General features: G+C 41.0%; 1 protein-coding gene across 2 annotated transcripts in view; it reads left to right on the top strand.

The window, feature by feature from the left end:
* Window positions 1–241: 241 nt before the first annotated feature.
* Window positions 242–18,217, top strand: part of guf1 (GTP binding elongation factor GUF1) — a 37,750-nt gene continuing 19,774 nt past the window's right edge. The window contains exons 1-5 of one of the 2 annotated variants that reach the window (XM_060927905.1): window positions 242–623; window positions 2,379–2,487; window positions 13,341–13,489; window positions 13,691–13,771; window positions 18,098–18,175. In XM_060927905.1, coding sequence (XP_060783888.1) covers window positions 435–623; window positions 2,379–2,487; window positions 13,341–13,489; window positions 13,691–13,771; window positions 18,098–18,175 — 606 coding nt within the window. In that variant the 5' untranslated portion in view covers window positions 242–434. The remainder of the gene's footprint in view (window positions 624–2,378; window positions 2,488–13,340; window positions 13,490–13,690; window positions 13,772–18,097; window positions 18,176–18,217) is intronic. The other variant, XM_060927906.1, reaches the window with a different exon arrangement.

The raw sequence follows: 18,217 nt of genomic DNA, 5'->3' as shown, positions 1-18,217 counted from the left end.
CCAGGGTGTACCCCGCCTTTCGCCCGTAGTCAGCTGGGATAGGCTCCAGCTTGCCTGCGACCCTGTAGAACAGGATAAAGCGCCTAGAGATAATGAGATGAGATGAGATGAGATGAGGTCTAATTAAAAGAATTTAGGTTTGTTTGTTTTTAAACTCAAGTATCACACCCCAGTCCAGCTGGTGGCGGTAATGCACCATTGAAGCGAGTTGCCAGCCGCCATAAAACCGGAAGAAGAAGAAGAAGAACCTTTAACCTCAGCATGGCGGCGTCCTGTGAATATGAATCTCAAATCAAAGCGTGAATGTTTCTATCGGAAATGTAGATGAACAAATTTTGTCGAGAGCTCGGGAAATCTACAGACAGTGGCACAACCGTGCCTTATTTAATGTTTTCCTAACAGCTGGTCTGTTCAGGCAGGAGCCGCTGGTTGCTATGCAACCGAGACCTCTTAGTAATGTTTTATTGTTTGCTGGGCTCTTTCGGAATGTTAAGATCTGCAGGATAAGGCGGAGAGGGCAGGGTTATACTGAGCCGTGCACTTTAATCAGACACAGATGGATAAAGACGGGCTTTGTGTCAAATACATACTGTGTAAGAGACTTCAGCTCTTCAGCTCAGAAGGTAAATCCAGGCTGGAGTCTGGGGTTCAGGTCACATCACTGGTGTGAAACTGTGTTATCATGAAGAGGATGATTCTGTAATCTACCCTTTTTAAAGTATTCACCTACAACCCCGATTCCAAAAAAGTTGGGACAAAGTACAAATTGTAAATAAAAGCGGAATGCAATAATTTACAAATCTCAAAAACTGATATTGTATTCACAATAGAACATAGACAACATATCAAATGTCGAAAGTGAGACATTTTGAAATTTCATGACAGCAACACATCTCAAAGTTGGGACAGGGGCAATAAGAGGCTGGAAAAGTTAAAGGTGCAAAAAAGGAACAGCTGGAGGACCAAATTGCAACTCATTAGGTCAATTGGCAATAGGTCATTAACATGACTGGGTATAAAAAGAGCATCTTGGAGTGGCAGCGGCTCTCAGAAGTAAAGATGGGAAGAGGATCACCAATCCCCCTAATTCTGCGCCGACAAATAGTGGAGCAATATCAGAAAGGAGTTCGACAGTGTAAAATTGCAAAGAGTTTGAACAGATCATCATCTACAGTGCATAATATCAAAAGATTCAGAGAATCTGGAAGAATCTCTGTGCGTAAGGGTCAAGGCCGGAAAACCATACTGGGTGCCCGTGATCTTCGGGCCCTTAGACGGCACTGCATCACATACAGGCATGCTTCTGTATTGGAAATCACAAAATGGGCTCAGGAATATTTCCAGAGAACATTATCTGTGAACACAATTCACCGTGCCATCCGCCGTTGCCAGCTAAAACTCTATAGTTCAAAGAAGAACCCGTATCTAAACATGATCCAGAAGCGCAGACGTCTTCTCTGGGCCAAGGCTCATTTAAAATGGACTGTGGCAAAGTGGAAAACTGTTCTGTGGTCAGACGAATCAAAATTTGAAGTTCTTTATGGAAATCAGGGACGCCGTGTCATTCGGACTAAAGAGGAGAAGGACGACCCAAGTTGTTATCAGCGCTCAGTTCAGAAGCCTGCATCTCTGATGGTATGGGGATGCATTAGTGCGTGTGGCATGGGCAGCTTACACATCTGGAAAGACACCATCAATGCTGAAAGGTATATCCAGGTTCTAGAGCAACATATGCTCCCATCCAGATGACGTCTCTTTCAGGGAAGACTTTGCATTTTCCAACATGACAATGCCAAACCACATACTGCATCAATTACAGCATCATGGCTGCGTAGAAGAAGGGTCCGGGTACTGAACTGGCCAGCCTGCAGTCCAGATCTTTCACCCATAGAAAACATTTGGCGCATCATAAAACGGAAGATATGACAAAAAAGACCTAAGACAGTTGAGCAACTAGAATCCTACATTAGACAAGAATGGGTTAACATTCCTATCCCTAAACTTGGGCAACTTGTCTCCTCAGTCCCCAGACGTTTACAGACTGTTGTAAAGAGAAAAGGGGATGTCTCACAGTGGTAAACATGGCCTTGTCCCAACTTTTTTGAGATGTGGTGTTGTCGTCATGAAATTTAAAATCACCTAATTTTTCTCTTTAAATGATACATTTTCTCAGTTTAAACATTTGATATGTCGTCTATGTTCTATTCTGAATATAATATGGAATTTTGAAACTTCCACATCATTGCATTCCATTTTTATTTACAATTTGTACTTTGTCCCAACTTTTTTGGAATCGGGGTTGTAATTAATGTGTGCGCTTGGGACCATCTTGCTGTGACCAAGTTCTCACAAGTCTCTGTTTTTCCTTCTCACGGCAGAATATCGATATGTCCCGGTTCTCTGTGGACAAAATAAGAAACTTCGGCATCATCGCTCACATTGACCATGGGAAAAGCACCCTCGCTGACAGACTGTTGGAGATGACAGGTGGATTGTGTCGCCCTCGGCTGTAGGCACCTTACAAACGTCAATTTATGAAAGCCACAAACTAAGTTCTGGCCATGAATTATTATATTTTGGCTACGAGAAATCCAGTTTTATCCTCTCTACATTCACTGGATATGAGGAATCGCATGCTCTTAGGTGTCTCCCATGACCCGGTATGGAAAGTATGAACCAGAATGGGATGGTACATTACGTTTTCTAAATGTTCAAGGGTTCCATACTTGTCCTCACACTACCATACACTGTCATGTATTCTTTGATTATCCAGTATTATTATATCCCGTCGCATTGTGTTGACATTATATTTTCAATCAAAATTGATCTAAAAGCCCGGAACTCCAATTACGGAATATACCTCGGCGTGACGTCTCAAAGAAATCCCGTGTGGCGGAACGAGCGCCATCCTGTTGGGATGGGTTCTCACTGGGTAGTTGTCTCCACGTTTAACTGTCATGATGGAGATGTTGATGTGTCAGACAGTGGAGGAGGCAACTATCTCAGGTTAACATGTTTTAAGAAGTGTGGCTCGGTTTGCAAGACCAGTGTCATTAAGATCACTAGTTTTGAAGTTTGTAGCTGTTCAATCCCAACCTGATACTAATTCCTGTGGTGTATTTGCCATAGCAAACTGTGCCAGTATTTTACATGGCATTGACCCATGTACTGTCGAGCATGATGTTAGGGTCATGAGAGAGCACTTACATACAGTGGGGCAAAAAAGTATTTAGTCAGCCACCAATTGTGCAAGTTCTCCCACTTAAAAAGATGAGAGAGGCCTGTAATTTTCATCATAGGTACACTTCAACTATGAGAGACAGAATGGGGGGAAAGAATCCAGGAAATCACACTGTAGGATTTTTAATGAATTAATTGGTAAATTCCTCGGTAAAATAAGTATTTGGTCACCTACAAACAAGCAAGATTTCTGGCTCTCACAGACCTGTAACAACTTCTTTAAAAGGCTCCTCTGTCCTCCACTCGTTACCTGTATTAATGGCACCTGTTTGAACTCGTTATCAGTATAAAAGACACCTGTCCACAACCTCAAACAGTCACACTCCAAACTCCACTATGGCCAAGACCAAAGAGCTGTCAAAGGACACCAGAAACAAAATTGTAGACCTGCACCAGGCTGGGAAGACTGAATCTGCAATAGGGAAGCAGCTTGGTGTGAAGAAATCAACTGTGGGAGCAATTATTAGAAAATGGAAGACATACAAGACCACTGATAATCTCCCTCGATCTGGGGCTCCACGCAAGATCTCACCCCGTGGGGTCAAAATGATCACAAGAATGGTGAGCAAAAATCCCAGAACCACACAGGGGGACCTAGTGAATGACCTGCAGAGAGCTGGGACCAAAGTAACAAAGGCTACCATCAGTAACACACTACGCCGCCAGGGACTCAAATCCTGCAGTGCCAGACGTGTCCCCCTGCTTAAGCCAGTACATGTTCAGGCCCGTCTGAAGTTTGCTAGAGAGCATTTGGATGATCCAGAAGAGGATTGGGAGAATGTCATATGGTCAGATGAAACCAAAATAGAACTTTTTGGTAAAAACTCAACTTGTCGCGTTTGGAGGAGAAAGAATGCTGAGTTGCATCCAAAGAACACCATACCTACTGTGAAGCATGGGGGTGGAAACATCATGCTTTGGGGCTGTTTTTCTGCAAAGGGACCAGGACGACTGATCCGTGTAAAGGAAAGAATGAATGGGGCCATGTATCGTGAGATTTTGAGTGAAAACCTCCTTCCATCAGCAAGGGCATTGAAGATGAAACGTGGCTGGGTCTTTCAGCATGACAATGATCCCAAACACACCACCCGGGCAACGAAGGAGTGGCTTCGTAAGAAGCATTTCAAGGTCCTGGAGTGGCCTAGCCAGTCTCCAGATCTCAACCCCATAGAAAATCTTTGGAGGGAGTTGAAAGTCCGTGTTGCCCAGCGACAGCCCCAAAACATCACTGCTCTAGAGGAGATCTGCATGGAGGAATGGGCCAAAATACCAGCAGCAGTGTGTGAAAACCTTGTGAAGACTTACAGAAAACATTTGACCTCTGTCATTGCTAACAAAGGGTATATGACAAAGTTTTGAGATGAACTTTTGTTATTGACCAAATACTTATTGTCCACCATAATTTGCAAATAAGTTCTTTAAAAATCAAACAATGTGATTTTCTGGATTTTTTTTTCTCATTCTGTCTCTCATAGTTGAAGTGTACCTATGATGAAAATTACAGGCCTCTCTCATCTTTTTAAGTGGGATAACTTGCACAATTGGTGACTGACTAAATACATTTTTGCCTCACTGTACTTGTATGCAAAACAAACTCTTTACCATGTTCCCACATAAAATTGTTGAGAAAACTGTTATAGAACCAGTCATGTAGAAAGGCTTTACTGTAGTTGTAAGTTACTAGAAGATTCAGATTTGTATTTTATGTGCAATGAATGTAAAATGCCCTGCGATGACCTGGCGACTTGTCCAGGGTGTACCCCGCCTTTCGCCCGTAGTCAGCTGGGATAGGCTCCAGCTTGCCTGCGACCCTGTAGAACAGGATAAAGCAGCTAGAGATAATGAGATGAGATGAAAGATGAATGTAAAATGTAGTTTCACACTGATTGTGAAAACGTGGGTCATAAAACAGAAGCACGGATCAAAAAAGATAAGAACATGAAATGTATACAATGTCAGCTGAAGAAACGAGAAGGTAGAGGAAGAGGCAAGAAATTGTAAAATAGATGAGTAAATAGTAAAGTTATATGTTTTGACAGTAAAACAACTAAATATATTTTGTTTTTGTTCTAAGTTTATTTATCGTACGTGACGTGACGGGTTCATCTATAAAGGCGGGATGACTAATGTAAGTACCGATTAATAAAACGGTGGATGTGACGGATGTCTCTGTGAAACTGGAACAAAAAAGGTAAGATTATACATTATGTAAATAAATGTCACAAAAACGGTATTGCAGGACGGAACATTTGTTATACATGGGACAGAACAGCATATAAAAACCCGGAAGGCAAATATAAGAAGATACGTGACACCACATTAAAATACGTGACGTTACTGTTCCATCCCATTCTGTTACATACCGGGTTATGGGGGATGCGTGCTCTTATTGGCTTCTCTACTACTAGGCTATCAGCTTGTATACCGTGAGTAGAGAAAAACAAAATAGTAGCACGTGTTGCTGAACCAACCGAGGATGAAATAAAAACTCTAGTAAAAAAAAAAAAAAAGCAACAAAACACGGAATAAAAGTATTTGCTGGTAAGAATTTTTTTTTTTAATTTTCAATAATTATTATTATAGCATTTTTCACAAATTGCTACTGTCGTTTCACCAGTTTAATTTACATTCTAAGCGGAAATGATTTTCTCGGTTGTTTTGTATAAAGTTTTTATTTATTGAATTTGCTAAAAATAAAAATGCTCCGTTTCTCAAAATCCGGTGAATGTGGATAGAATAAAACAGTTATTCCACTCAGTCTTGTCATACAGTTAGGCCCTTAAATATTTGGACAGAAACAACATTTTTCGAATTTTGGTTCTGTACATTACCACAATGAATTTTGAACAAAACAATTCAGATGCAGTTGAAGTTCAGACTTTCAGCTTTAATTCAGTGGGTTGAACAAAATGATTGCATAAAAATGTGAGGAACTAAAGCATTTTTTAAACACAATCCCTTCATTTCAGGGGCTCAAAAGTAATTGGACAATTAAATAATTGTAAATAAAATGTTCATTTCTAATACCTGGTTGAAAACCCTTTGTTGGCAATGACTGCCTGAAGTCTTGAACTCATGGACATCACCAGACGCTGTGTTTCCTCCTTTTTAATGCTCTGCCAGGCCTTTACTGCAGCGGTTTTCAGTTGCTGTTTGTTTGTGGGCCTTTCTGTCTGAAGTTTAGTCTTTAACAAGTGAAATGCATGCTCAATTGGGTTGAGATCAGGTGACTGGCTTGGCCATTCAAGAATATTCCACTTCTTTGCTTTAATAAACTCCTGGGTTGCTTTGGCTTTATGTTTTGGGTCATTGTCCCTCTGTATTATGAAATGCCGACCAATCAGTTTGGCTGCATTTGGCTGGATTTGAGCACACAGTACGTCTCTGAATACCTCAGAATTCATCCGGCTGCTTCTGTCCTGTGTCACATCATCAATAAACACTAGTGACCCAGTGCCACTGGCAGAAGCCATCACACTGCCTCCACCGTGTTTTACAGATGATGTGGTATGCTTTGGATCATGAGCTGTACCACGCCTTCGCCATACTTTTTTCTTGCCATCATTCTGGTAGAGGTTGATCTTGGTTTCATCTGTCCAAAGAATGTTCTTCCAGAACTGTGCTGGCTTTTTCAGATGTTTTTTAGCAAAGTCCAATCTAGCCTTTTTATTCTTGAGGCTTATGAGTGGCTTGCACTGTGCAGTGAACCCTCTGTATTTATTTTCATAGTCTTTTCTTTATGGTAGATTTGGATATTGATACGCCTACCTCCTGGAGAGTGTTGTTCACTTGGTTGGCTGTTGTGAAGGGGTTTCTCTTCACCATGGAAATTATTCTGCGATCATCCACCACTGTTGTCTTCTGTGGGCGTCCAGGTCTTTTTGCATTGACGAGTTCACCAGTGCTTGCTTTCTTTCTCAGGATGTACCAAACTGTAGATTTTGCCACTCCTAATATTGTAGCAATTTCTCGGATGGGTTTTTTCTGTTTTCGCAGCTTAAGGATGGCTTGTTTCACCTGCATGGAGAGCTCCTTTGACCGCATGTTTTCTTCACAGCAAAATCTTCCAAATGCAAGCACCACACCTCAAATCAACTCCAGGCCTTTTATCTGCTTAATTGAGAATGACATAACGAAGGAATTGCCCACACCTGCCCATGAAATAGCCTTTGAGTCAATTGTCCAATTACTTTTGGTCCCTTTAAAAACGGGGTGGCACATGTTAAGGAGCTGAAACTCCTAAACCCTTCATCCAATTGTAATGTGGATACCCTCAAATGAAAGCTGAAAGTCTGGACTTTATGTCCATGTCCGTTATATAACTATAACTTGAATATGTTTCAGTAAACAGGTAAAAAAACAAAATTTGTGTCAGTGTCCAAATATATATGGACCTAACTGTACATGGCTTATAGCCAACTCAGTGCTACATGCCTCATCGGCTATCAGCTCATGTACGACTCGATTTCATGGAATAACTGTTAAATATTATACGGATAGGAGTGTTTTACTGGGAAATACGCCACTTGTATTTTCATCTGAACCACATCCAAGACATTGAAAACAGCAACTGTGACATATTTAAATAATAGTGGCCAGCTTTTTTTCCTGGTATATCAGATATATTCCATTCAGCTAGCATGATATTGAAGGAGTCAAAGATGAGTTCACGATCATGCTCGCTGAATGGAATATATCTGATATACCATGAATAAAAGCCAGCCATTATTATTATAATTATACATACACACTCTCTTCATATCAGCATTCTTGAAGGCCAACGCTAGCTTACCTGCAAGTTGGCGCTGTTAGCGCGGCAGTGAAGTCACCTTCCAGTCGCTGTAGCATTCATCAGTAGCACAAGCTAACGACCGAGAAACTAAGATTTCTGTCCCAAGACTCTTCTTCCACGCACACTTGCCACAGCATTTTTCACTCAGACTGAAGTATTCATTTTCCTGTGTAATTTCCTGTGTAGTTACTTTTAAAATCAGCAGACAACTACACACAACGGAGTGACCTGGCAGCCAAAAATTCTTTCAAAATCTTCCACTTTTAATGAAGCAAACCTCACGGCCATGTTTATTTACAAATTATTACAGTCGCTCGCTAGCACGGACGTTTTACATCTCCGATGTGTGTCTTTTCCAGTTTTTCGATGTCCATTGGTATGTTTTTCTCTTGTAAATATGCATAAAGAATATCTAATGAAGTTTTGTTAGCCTTTCGGGTTTTCAGCGCGTCTTCGGTTTCAGTTTTCAGTTTATTTATTTAGTGTTTAATTACAGGGATCCCAGACGTCTGCTATTTAGCGGAATTCCGTTATTTTTCTAGCCAAAGTGGTGGTGTTTTGTTTTTTTGTTTTTTTAAATCTCTTGTATATCCGTTAAAAATATGTTTAAGTAAAATGACCAGCAGAATATGTTCTGATTTAGTTTGCTTGTTTAGCGATGTTTTTGTCAGCTTCGTTTGTTCTCGTTGACATTTGGGAACACTTGGAAGTTAAATTGATGTAAATACCGCGAGACTGTACGCGATAGAACGAGAAAACAATATGGCTGCGCCCATTTGCTAGAAAACGTGTTTTAACTCCGTTCGTGCTTTTGTTTCTAATGCGTTGAACTTAATTCAATATGCAGGGCTGTGAAATATTCGCGGAATTCCGCGGATTCTGTCGCGAAAAATATCATCTTCACAAAACGTCTATTTTTGCATTAAAAATCATTGGGGGGGTCTAGTCGGTTTTAATCGCCTTGCACGAGACCGGCGGCTCAATACAGCCAGACTCGCGGAGTTTTATGCCAGCTGAGCGTGGAACATGTCTTGACTGCGACTCAGTGCATGACAGAGCTAAAAAAAAAATAGCTATTGCGTGACCTGGCACCGCGTATGTGGATTTTGTACTTACAGGGTGCAAGATCAGACATAGTTAAGATGCCATCAAAAAGGAAAGCTAAGGAGGTGTTTGAGAGAGATGCAAAGAGGGCTAGAAAAGAACACAGACAGACTGAAGGAAAAGATGAAAAAGAACAAGTTTGCAAAACTGAAAGAGATGGTGTTAAAGAAAAGAAAATTAAAAGACTTTCATTAGATGCTGTTTGACAGACTATGAGCATTTTGTAAATAGCTTTAATAGAGGAATGCAAATACTATAGAACTAATAACTAATAGCCTTACTGAAAGATGAATTGAAAGAAATAGCTGGGAGTGATGCAAAGAGGAATAGAAGGAGCCAGAAGTAAAAGAAAAGATGTAAATAATATATTAGATAAGAAACATTAGTTTTTTTAAACTTTTGCTCTGTAGACAAGAGACATTGTGACAGATTCTTGGAAAAAGCCAGGACATAATACAAGAATTAAGTGTAATTTGGAAGACAACAGGTATCTCTCACTTAAATATTGAGCATGATTTTTCACAGGGCGGCACGGTGGTGTAGTGGTTAGCGCTGTCGCCTCACAGCAAGAAGGTTCTGGGTTCGAGCCCCGTGGCCGGCGAGGGCTTTTCTGTGTGGAGTTTACATGTTCTCCCCGTGTCCGCGTGGGTTTCCTCCGGGTGCTCCGGCTTCCCCCACAGTCCAAAGACATGCAGGTTAGGTTAACTGGTGACTCTAAATTGACCGTAGGTGTGAATGTGAGTGTGAATGGTTGTCTGTGTCTATGTGTCAGCCCTGTGATGACCTGGTGACTTGTCCAGGGTGTACCCCGCCTTTCGCCCGTAGTCAGCTGGGATAGGCTCCAGCTCGCCTGCGACCCTGTAGAACAGGATAAAGTGGCTAGAGATGATGAGATGATTTTTCACAAAGTCATTTTGAAAGGCCTATCAAAGATTTCTTTTATTAACATTTCTTTAAATTGTTATTTACACATTTTTTTTACTTTTATTTTGATTAAGAGATAAAATACATAGGCACTTATTAGATATTTCTATGACCCGCCACGCCTACTTAGATCAAAAGGTGCAGGCTATCTGCTGGTACCTCGTATAGTGAAGGCTACATCAGGGGGCAGAACCTTTTCTTACAAAGCCCCACTGTTATGGAACAGCCTTCCAAGTAATGTTCGGGAATCAGACACAGTCTCAGCATTTAAGTCTAGGCTGAAAACATATCTGTTTAGTCAAGCCTTTTGTTAATGGTGTTTATGAGGTAAAGGTGTAGATCTGGAGGGTCCTCAGACATAGAGTGTTTTGGTAAACTGGGATGTATGGATGCTGTCAGTCCCCACTCGCTTGCTCACTCGAGTTTGTTGACGGTGCAGTGGCTGGCTGCTTTATGTCCCGGGGCTCCCTCATGCCTGTGTTACCTTCTGGCTCTCTCCTTTTAGTTATGCTGTCATAGTTAGTTGCCGGAGTCCCTGCTTGTACTCGGTGCAATATGTATACTGTTCCTACTTATTCAGGTGACATTGGGCATACCTAACCACCTGTGTTTTCTTTCTCTTCCCCCCCCCCCACCCCAAATCTGTCCCTCTGAGTTACATGGAGTCAACAGGAAATCTTTTGGTGGAGACGGTGGGGACCTCGACTGGCTATCGTAGCCTGCAGGGAATCGGCCGTCAGACATTCTGTCGCATGTCCCAGACCCGGTTAAATGTAACTGAATTGTCTTGGCCAGGCCTAACGGTCCCATCTGCATCTCATCATTGCTGAGGAGTGTGCTCCCATCACCCAATCAAGCATCCAGCCAGAGCAGGTCATGATATATTTTTTACCATATTAACATGCCATTGTGCGTCATGCCTGATGTAAAGACTCTCGTCTCTGCGAGCCTACCACACAGATTTAATACTTGTCATTTTTAGGGCATACCTAACAACGTGTTTTCTTTCTCTCCCCCCCGCCCCCCCATCTGTCCCTCTGAGTTACATATTGATCCTGGGATTGAGATGCTGGCCTCTTCTGCCCCTCGGACCTGCTTGATCCATCCTGGTGCCCTGTGTCTGGTCGGAGTTTTATCGCCCCACTCCTGTGAAGGACGGCCCCATGAGGACAGTTGAGGGTTATACCTGTTAAAACTGTTAATATTATAGTCAGGCTGTCTGTTGTTGCCCAAATGAGGATGGGTTCCCTTTTGAGTCTGGTTCCTCTCGAGGTTTCTTCCTCATGTCGTCTGAGGGAGTTTTTCCTTGCCACCGTCGCCACAGGCTTGCTCATTGGGGATAGATTAGGGATAAAATTAGCTCATGTTTTAAGTCGTTCAAATTCTGTAAAGCTGCTTTGCGACAATGTTTATTGTTAAAAGCGCTGTACAAATAAACTTGATTTGATTTGATTTGATATTTCAAGGTATTTTACATGGATCTTTCATTTTAAAAGAGAGAACTGTTGATAGGTATTTTATATGGCAAAATGAAGACCAAGACTAGTCAAATATTTACTTGTTGAGATCAATTTTTTACTTGCAGGAAATGCTCAGAATACACCATATAACACCTAAAATGGCTTGGTGACCCCCGGCTTATGCCGGGGGGCTGTGCCCCCCAGACCCCCCTTTTCCTTGGATTTCTTATTTACAATTTCACAGCCCTGAATATGTCGTGGAAAAAAGATATCGTCCATAAAAGAGATAGCAGAACAGTGTCCGGGTTAGAAGAAGTATTCTTCAAAGCTACATTTTCATCTAATTTTTATAAATAACAAATTTTTTTTTTGCCACTTATGTCATTGATTACAAAATATGGCATCAAATAGATACACATTGTTAAATTCTGTTGCTTTTCTATGTTAAATCTATTTAAAAAAATATGTTCTATAGCATCTTTAAATGTTAAAATCTCAACAGCTTCAGGGGGCTTGCAGCCCCCTTGACCCCTGCTGGTAGTTTCTTACATTCCTCTATTTTTTTCAATTACTGCTGGGATCCCTGTTAATTATAGCATAGCTAATCCTAGGAGTAGCACTGGAATAGCCTCATCATCTCTGCTTCCCAGCGAACAAAAAAATGATTGTGCACATGGGCAGCAGAAACGTTTTGTCATTGGATCTTCGCATGAGCCCCGATGTGTGATGTCGTGTTGTCTTGACAACGTGCAATATTATAACAATATTTTTTGCTTTGAGAATTTAGTTATCTTGAGGCAGGCTACTGTTATGTCTATGTGATAAGCAACTCCAGTATGCCATTATGCATCATTCCAAGATTAAAGTGCATATTCTGGACCAATTTCGTGGGTTTTTTTATATGAAAGTATGTCCCTTTACACACTCATCCAAAAGGGTAATTTTGCACAAGGCCATCTGTCTACAGCAGAAAAAAATAAAATAACAAAACGTATCTGGAAAAATCCCAAGGGAGTCTGGAGCCAGATTCGTGACGTTACCTGCGGAAGCGCCAGCAGGCTGCGAGAGCTTTGCACGGTTTCAGTGCACAGCCTGTGTAGACCAAGCGCTCCCCTTTCTCTCTCATTGTCCGGTCTTTTGGAAAACAGTGAGTACTAATCCCATCATGATTGGTGTCGCTACAGCCTCCTACGATACATCTGTTAACCATTTTAATAATTACGCGATAACGTTGAAGAAATTTGCAGAAAACCACCAGGTCGTTTTCTCATAAACAAACCAGCGCTGACGTAGGATTCAGAGGGAGGCGTCCCGCATGTGACATCACGAAAATCAGTGTCTCCTGGGAAATCCAAATGCCAAGTTTTTTCAGAGGCGGATGAATTCACCTCAAATGGCTTGATTTCAACTGAATTTTTCTGGTATTGCGCAAGGTAAAAAAATTGCAGAGAATGCAGAATGTGACAGATATTTGACCAAAGTTTAATATAAAATAGGAGAATTACATTGATCTTGCTCCTGAATTTACCCGTGATATGCACTTTAAGGTGTGATATATTATCGGTCATCTCGTGCTCACAATGGTGTCATTTGATTCATTTCTCTGTGTTTTACTCGTTTTAAAATACAGTAGTTGCCGCATCGTAACACTTTTGTGGACGCAAAATACAGCTTGAAAAACTTGACTTGTGCTCTCAGTGTATTAAATTGTTGCCACATCTTAATTAATAACCACCCTGTCACCTCAGTGGCTCTGGATATACTTGTAAGTGGACAAACTACTGAACACGTTGCCTTAAAATCCTTCATATTTTGTGCAGGTGCCATTGCAAAGACAGAGCGGAATAAGCAGGTGCTGGACAAACTGCAGGTGGAGAGAGAGAGAGGAATCACAGTAAAGGCTCAGACTGCCTCTCTGTTCTATCAGCATGAGGGACAGACTTATCTACTCAATCTCATCGACACACCGGTCAGCATAAAACAACTCGCAATCCACAGCAGTCGTATACTGGAGAGAATTTTATTAGGTTATACTGTATATGCTGAATTAATGACTGTTTGAGTGTGCTCCAAGGAATTTCTTGAACTTCTGCTGCATATGCTTTAAAAATGTCTAGATTTGATAATTTGGTCTTTTTTTTTTTCCTCCCACCCCCCCATGTGTGCTCAGGGTCATGTTGACTTCAGCTATGAGGTGTCGCGCTCCATATCAGCCTGCCAAGGGGTTCTGCTCATAGTAGATGCAAATGAGGTACCGTGCACCAAGGAGGCAAACTGCAGCTAACTTTCTTCCATAAACGCTTTAGTGTTTTAGCTGGAACAGTTCTTTTAAGAGAATAAAAAGTGTGCATCGCTACATTTTCTATCCCAGGAGTCGTCAGCTGGCAGACTGTAGTCACGATGCAGAGAAAAATATTGTCGCAGAGAAAAATGGCAGTGACTGCAGATTTTTAAATATAAACCAGCATGGGTTGGATAGCAGGTCCTTTATTGTGTCTTATGCAGTCACATGTATTTATGTAAATAATTTAGCTGAAGGCAGCTCATCAGACCAGAGGAACTCCAGGGAAAGTGTGACATTAAATCAGAAATCAAGTATGTGGACACCTGACCATCACGCCTGTATGTGCTTGTTACGTTACATTAATGGCATTTAGCAGACGCTCTTATCCAGAGCGACGTACAACCCCGATTCCAAAAAAGTTGGGACAAAGTACAAATTGTAAATAAAAACGGAATGCAATGATGTGGAAGTTTTAAAATTCCATATTTTATTCAGAATAGAACATAGATGACGTATCAAATGTTTAAACTGAGAAAATGTATCATTTAAAGAGAAAAATTAGGTGACTTTAAATTTCATGACAACAACACATCTCAAAAAAGTTGGGACAAGGCCATGTTTACCACTGTGAGACATCCCCTTTTCTCTTTACAACAGTCTGTACACGTCTGGGGACTGAGGAGACAAGTTGCTCAAGTTTAGGGATAGGAATGTTAACCCATTCTTGTCTAATGTAGGATTCTAGTTGCTCAACTGTCTTAGGTCTTTTTTGTCGTATCTTCCGTTTTATGATGCGCCAAATGTTTTCTATGGGTGAAAGATCTGGACTGCAGGCTGGCCAGTTCAGTACCCGGACCCTTCTTCTACGCAGCCATGATGCTGTAATTGATGCAGTATGTGGTTTGGCATTGTCATGTTGGAAAATGCAAGGTCTTCCCTGAAAGAGACGTCGTCTGGATGGGAGCATATGTTGCTCTAGAACCTTGATATACCTTTCAGCATTGATGGTGTCTTTCCAGATGTGTAAGCTGCCCATGCCACACGCACTAATGCAACCCCATACCATCAGAGATGCAGGCTTCTGAACTGAGCGCTGATAACAACTTGGGTGGTCCTTCTCCTCTTTAGTCTGAATGACACGGCGTCCCTGATTTCCATAGAGAACTTCAAATTTTGATTCGTCTGACCACAGAACAGTTTTCCACTTTGCCACAGTCCATTTTAAATGAGCCTTGGCCCAGAGAAGACGTCTGCGCTTCTGGATCATGTTTAGATACGGGTTCTTCTTTGAACTATAGAGTTTTAGCTGGCAACGGCGGATGGCACGGTGAATTGTGTTCACAGATAATGTTCTCTGGAAATATTCCTGAGCCCATTTTGTGATTTCCAATACAGAAGCATGCCTGTATGTGATGCAGTACCGTCTAAGGGCCCGAAGATCACGGGCACCCAATATGGTTTTCCGGCCTTGACCCTTACGCACAGAGATTATTCCAGATTCTCTGAATCTTTTGATGATATTATGCACTGTAGATGATGATCTGTTCAAACTCTTTGCAATTTTACACTGTCGAACTCCTTTCTGATATTGCTCCACTATTTGTCGGTGCAGAATTAGGGGGATTGGTGATCCTCTTCCCATCTTTACTTCTGAGAGCCGCTGCCACTCCAAGATGCTCTTTTTATACCCAGTCATGTTAATGACCTATTGCCAATTGACCTAATGAGTTGCAATTTGGTCCTCCAGCTGTTCCTTTTTTGTACCTTTAACTTTTCTAGCCTCTTATTGCCCCGTCCCAACTTTTTTGAGATGTGTTGCTGTCATGAAATTTCAAATGAGCCAATATTTGGCATGAAATTTCAAAATGTCTCATTTTCAACATTTGATATGTTGTCTATGTTCTATTGTGAATACAATATCAGTTTTTGAGATTTGTAAATTACTGCATTCCATTTTTATTTACAATTTGTACTTTGTCCCAACTTTTTTGGAATCGGGGTTGTACAACATACCCAGAGCAGCCTGGAGAGCAGTTGGGGGTTAGGGGCCTTGCTCAAGGGCACTTCAGCACATTCCTGCTGGTCCAGGGAATTGAACTAGTGACCTTTTGGTCCTGCTTCTCTAGCCATTAGGCCATGACGTCCCCCTTATTGAACATCCAGTTCCAAAGTTGGTTCCCCCTTTGTTGCTGTCACAGCCTTCGCTCTTTTGGGACGGTTTTCCACAAGGTTTGCACACAGCCGGAGTTCCACTTCATCCTGAACGTGTTCAGTGGGATTGAGGTGCAGGCCACATGAGTTCTCCACTCCAAATTTGGAAAACTATCAGTTCTCGACGTTAACTTTTTTCTTCTTCTTCTTCCGGTTAGACAAGCAGCAAGATTTTTCACTTGTCCTGACCATAACCTTTTTTATTACTACACTACCGTTCAAAAGTTTGGGGTCACCCAGACAATTTTGTGTTTTCCATGAAAAGTCACACTTTTATTTACCACCATAAGTTGTAAAATGAATAGAAAATATAGTCAAGACATTTTTCTGGCCATTTTGAGCATTTAGTCGACCCCACAAATGTGATGCTCCAGAAACTCAATCTGCTCAAAAGAAGGTCAGTTTTATAGCTTCTCTAAAGAGCTAAACTGTTTTCAGCTGTGCTAACATGATTGTACAAGGGTTTTCTAATCCTCCATTAGCCTTCTGAGGCAATGAGCAAACACATTGTACCATTAGAACACTGGAGTGATAGTTGCTGGAAATGGGCCTCTATACACCTATGGAGATATTGCACCAAAAACCAGACATTTGCAGCTAGAATAGTCATTTACCACATTAGCAATGTATAGAGTGGATTTCTGATTAGTTTAAAGTGATCTTCGTTGAAAAGAACAGTGCTTTTCTTTCAGAAATAAGGACATTTCAAAGTGACCCCAAACTTTTGAATGGTAGTGTATGTATTTACTAGTTCAGTGACAGGAAAGCGGTTAACAAAGTTTATCAAAAAGCAGGTATAGTTATGATAATTATTATGCTTTAATGATTTATAATTTTTCAATAAAATTCAAACTTTAACTGTCACAATAAACAAAAACAATTCAAAGCCCCATTATGATGCATGTGTTGTTATAACCCATTACCTGTTATGCAAGTTTAAGAGTTGGGATTGACATCTTTTTCACTTTCTTTTGACAAAATGAAACTGAAAGAAAGCAAGTTGGACACGATGAGGGTGACAGAATCACGTTGTGAATGAAGAAAAACCGTGAGTGAGTTCTGCGCCGTCTTAAAATTCCCATGAAATATTTTGCGACATTTGTGATCGTTAATGTGAACCATACAAAAGCAAAATACAACGAATGTCCGAATGAAATAAAGATTCACCACAGTTAGATATATTTTTTTGAGGTCGCCAGATGAATTCAAAGTCTAATAATCTAGAATTAGTTATTACAACGTGGTTATTTTTACACACGCACCTGCTGTACTTGGCTTCCCCAGAATTTCATAAACGCACCGGATTGAAGTGATGGAACTAGTCTTGTTGGAACTTTACTGATGTAACTCTTGAATAATTATGATGATAATGGTGGGTTTGTTTTTTTAACAAATATTCAACTTGTCCCATTGGACAGGCAGATGCGGATTTGGCTTGTCCAGACCAAATGTTTCGTTGTCCCGGACAGTTGGACTGCCATGAACATCAAGCCCTGAATATGTCTTGGGCCTTGCTTTGTGCACAAGGGCATTGTCGTGATGAAACATGTCTGGGCTTAGCCCACATTCCAGCAAAGCTCTAAAGCTCCTGGAAAGCTGTAAAGCTACAGCATGCAAAGACATTCTATACAATTGTGTCCTTTGAACTTCATGGCGACAGTTTGGGAGAAGGCCCACATACGCATTTGATGATCAAGTGTCCACATATTTATGGCAGGAGTCAAAAGTGATAGTGAACTACGTTGAATTGATGTCTTGTTTATAGCCATGAACTAATAATTAATGGGTACTCAATAAGCATTTAACAGGTAACTTGTCAGCATTCAGTCAGTTGAGTTGCTTATCTGGACTTTTGTAAAGACGGGGTTTTGTTCTAGTGTTTTGTTTTTTTTTTTTGTTAGTTAAATATCCTTGCTCTGTACAGTGAGGAAATCTACCATAACATCTTTTTCAAATAATTACGGTGATAGCATAAGGCTCTGACAGTGAAGTAAAAGGGATTTATCTTTTATTTATATTTGCATTTCAATAAACAAATGTTATTTATTGTGATATGTTTCTTTCTGTTTGTCACTATTAAAGGGAATACAGGCACAAACGGTGGCAAACTTCTACCTGGCGTTTGAAGCTCAATTAACCATCATACCAGTTATAAATAAGGTAAGCGCATACTTTTGACAGAATATTTCCCTGTCAATGGTG

This window comes from Neoarius graeffei, chromosome 8, assembly GCF_027579695.1.
Source record: "Neoarius graeffei isolate fNeoGra1 chromosome 8, fNeoGra1.pri, whole genome shotgun sequence".
NCBI lineage: Eukaryota > Metazoa > Chordata > Actinopteri > Siluriformes > Ariidae > Neoarius > Neoarius graeffei.
This window is presented reverse-complemented; position numbering and strand designations above follow the sequence as displayed.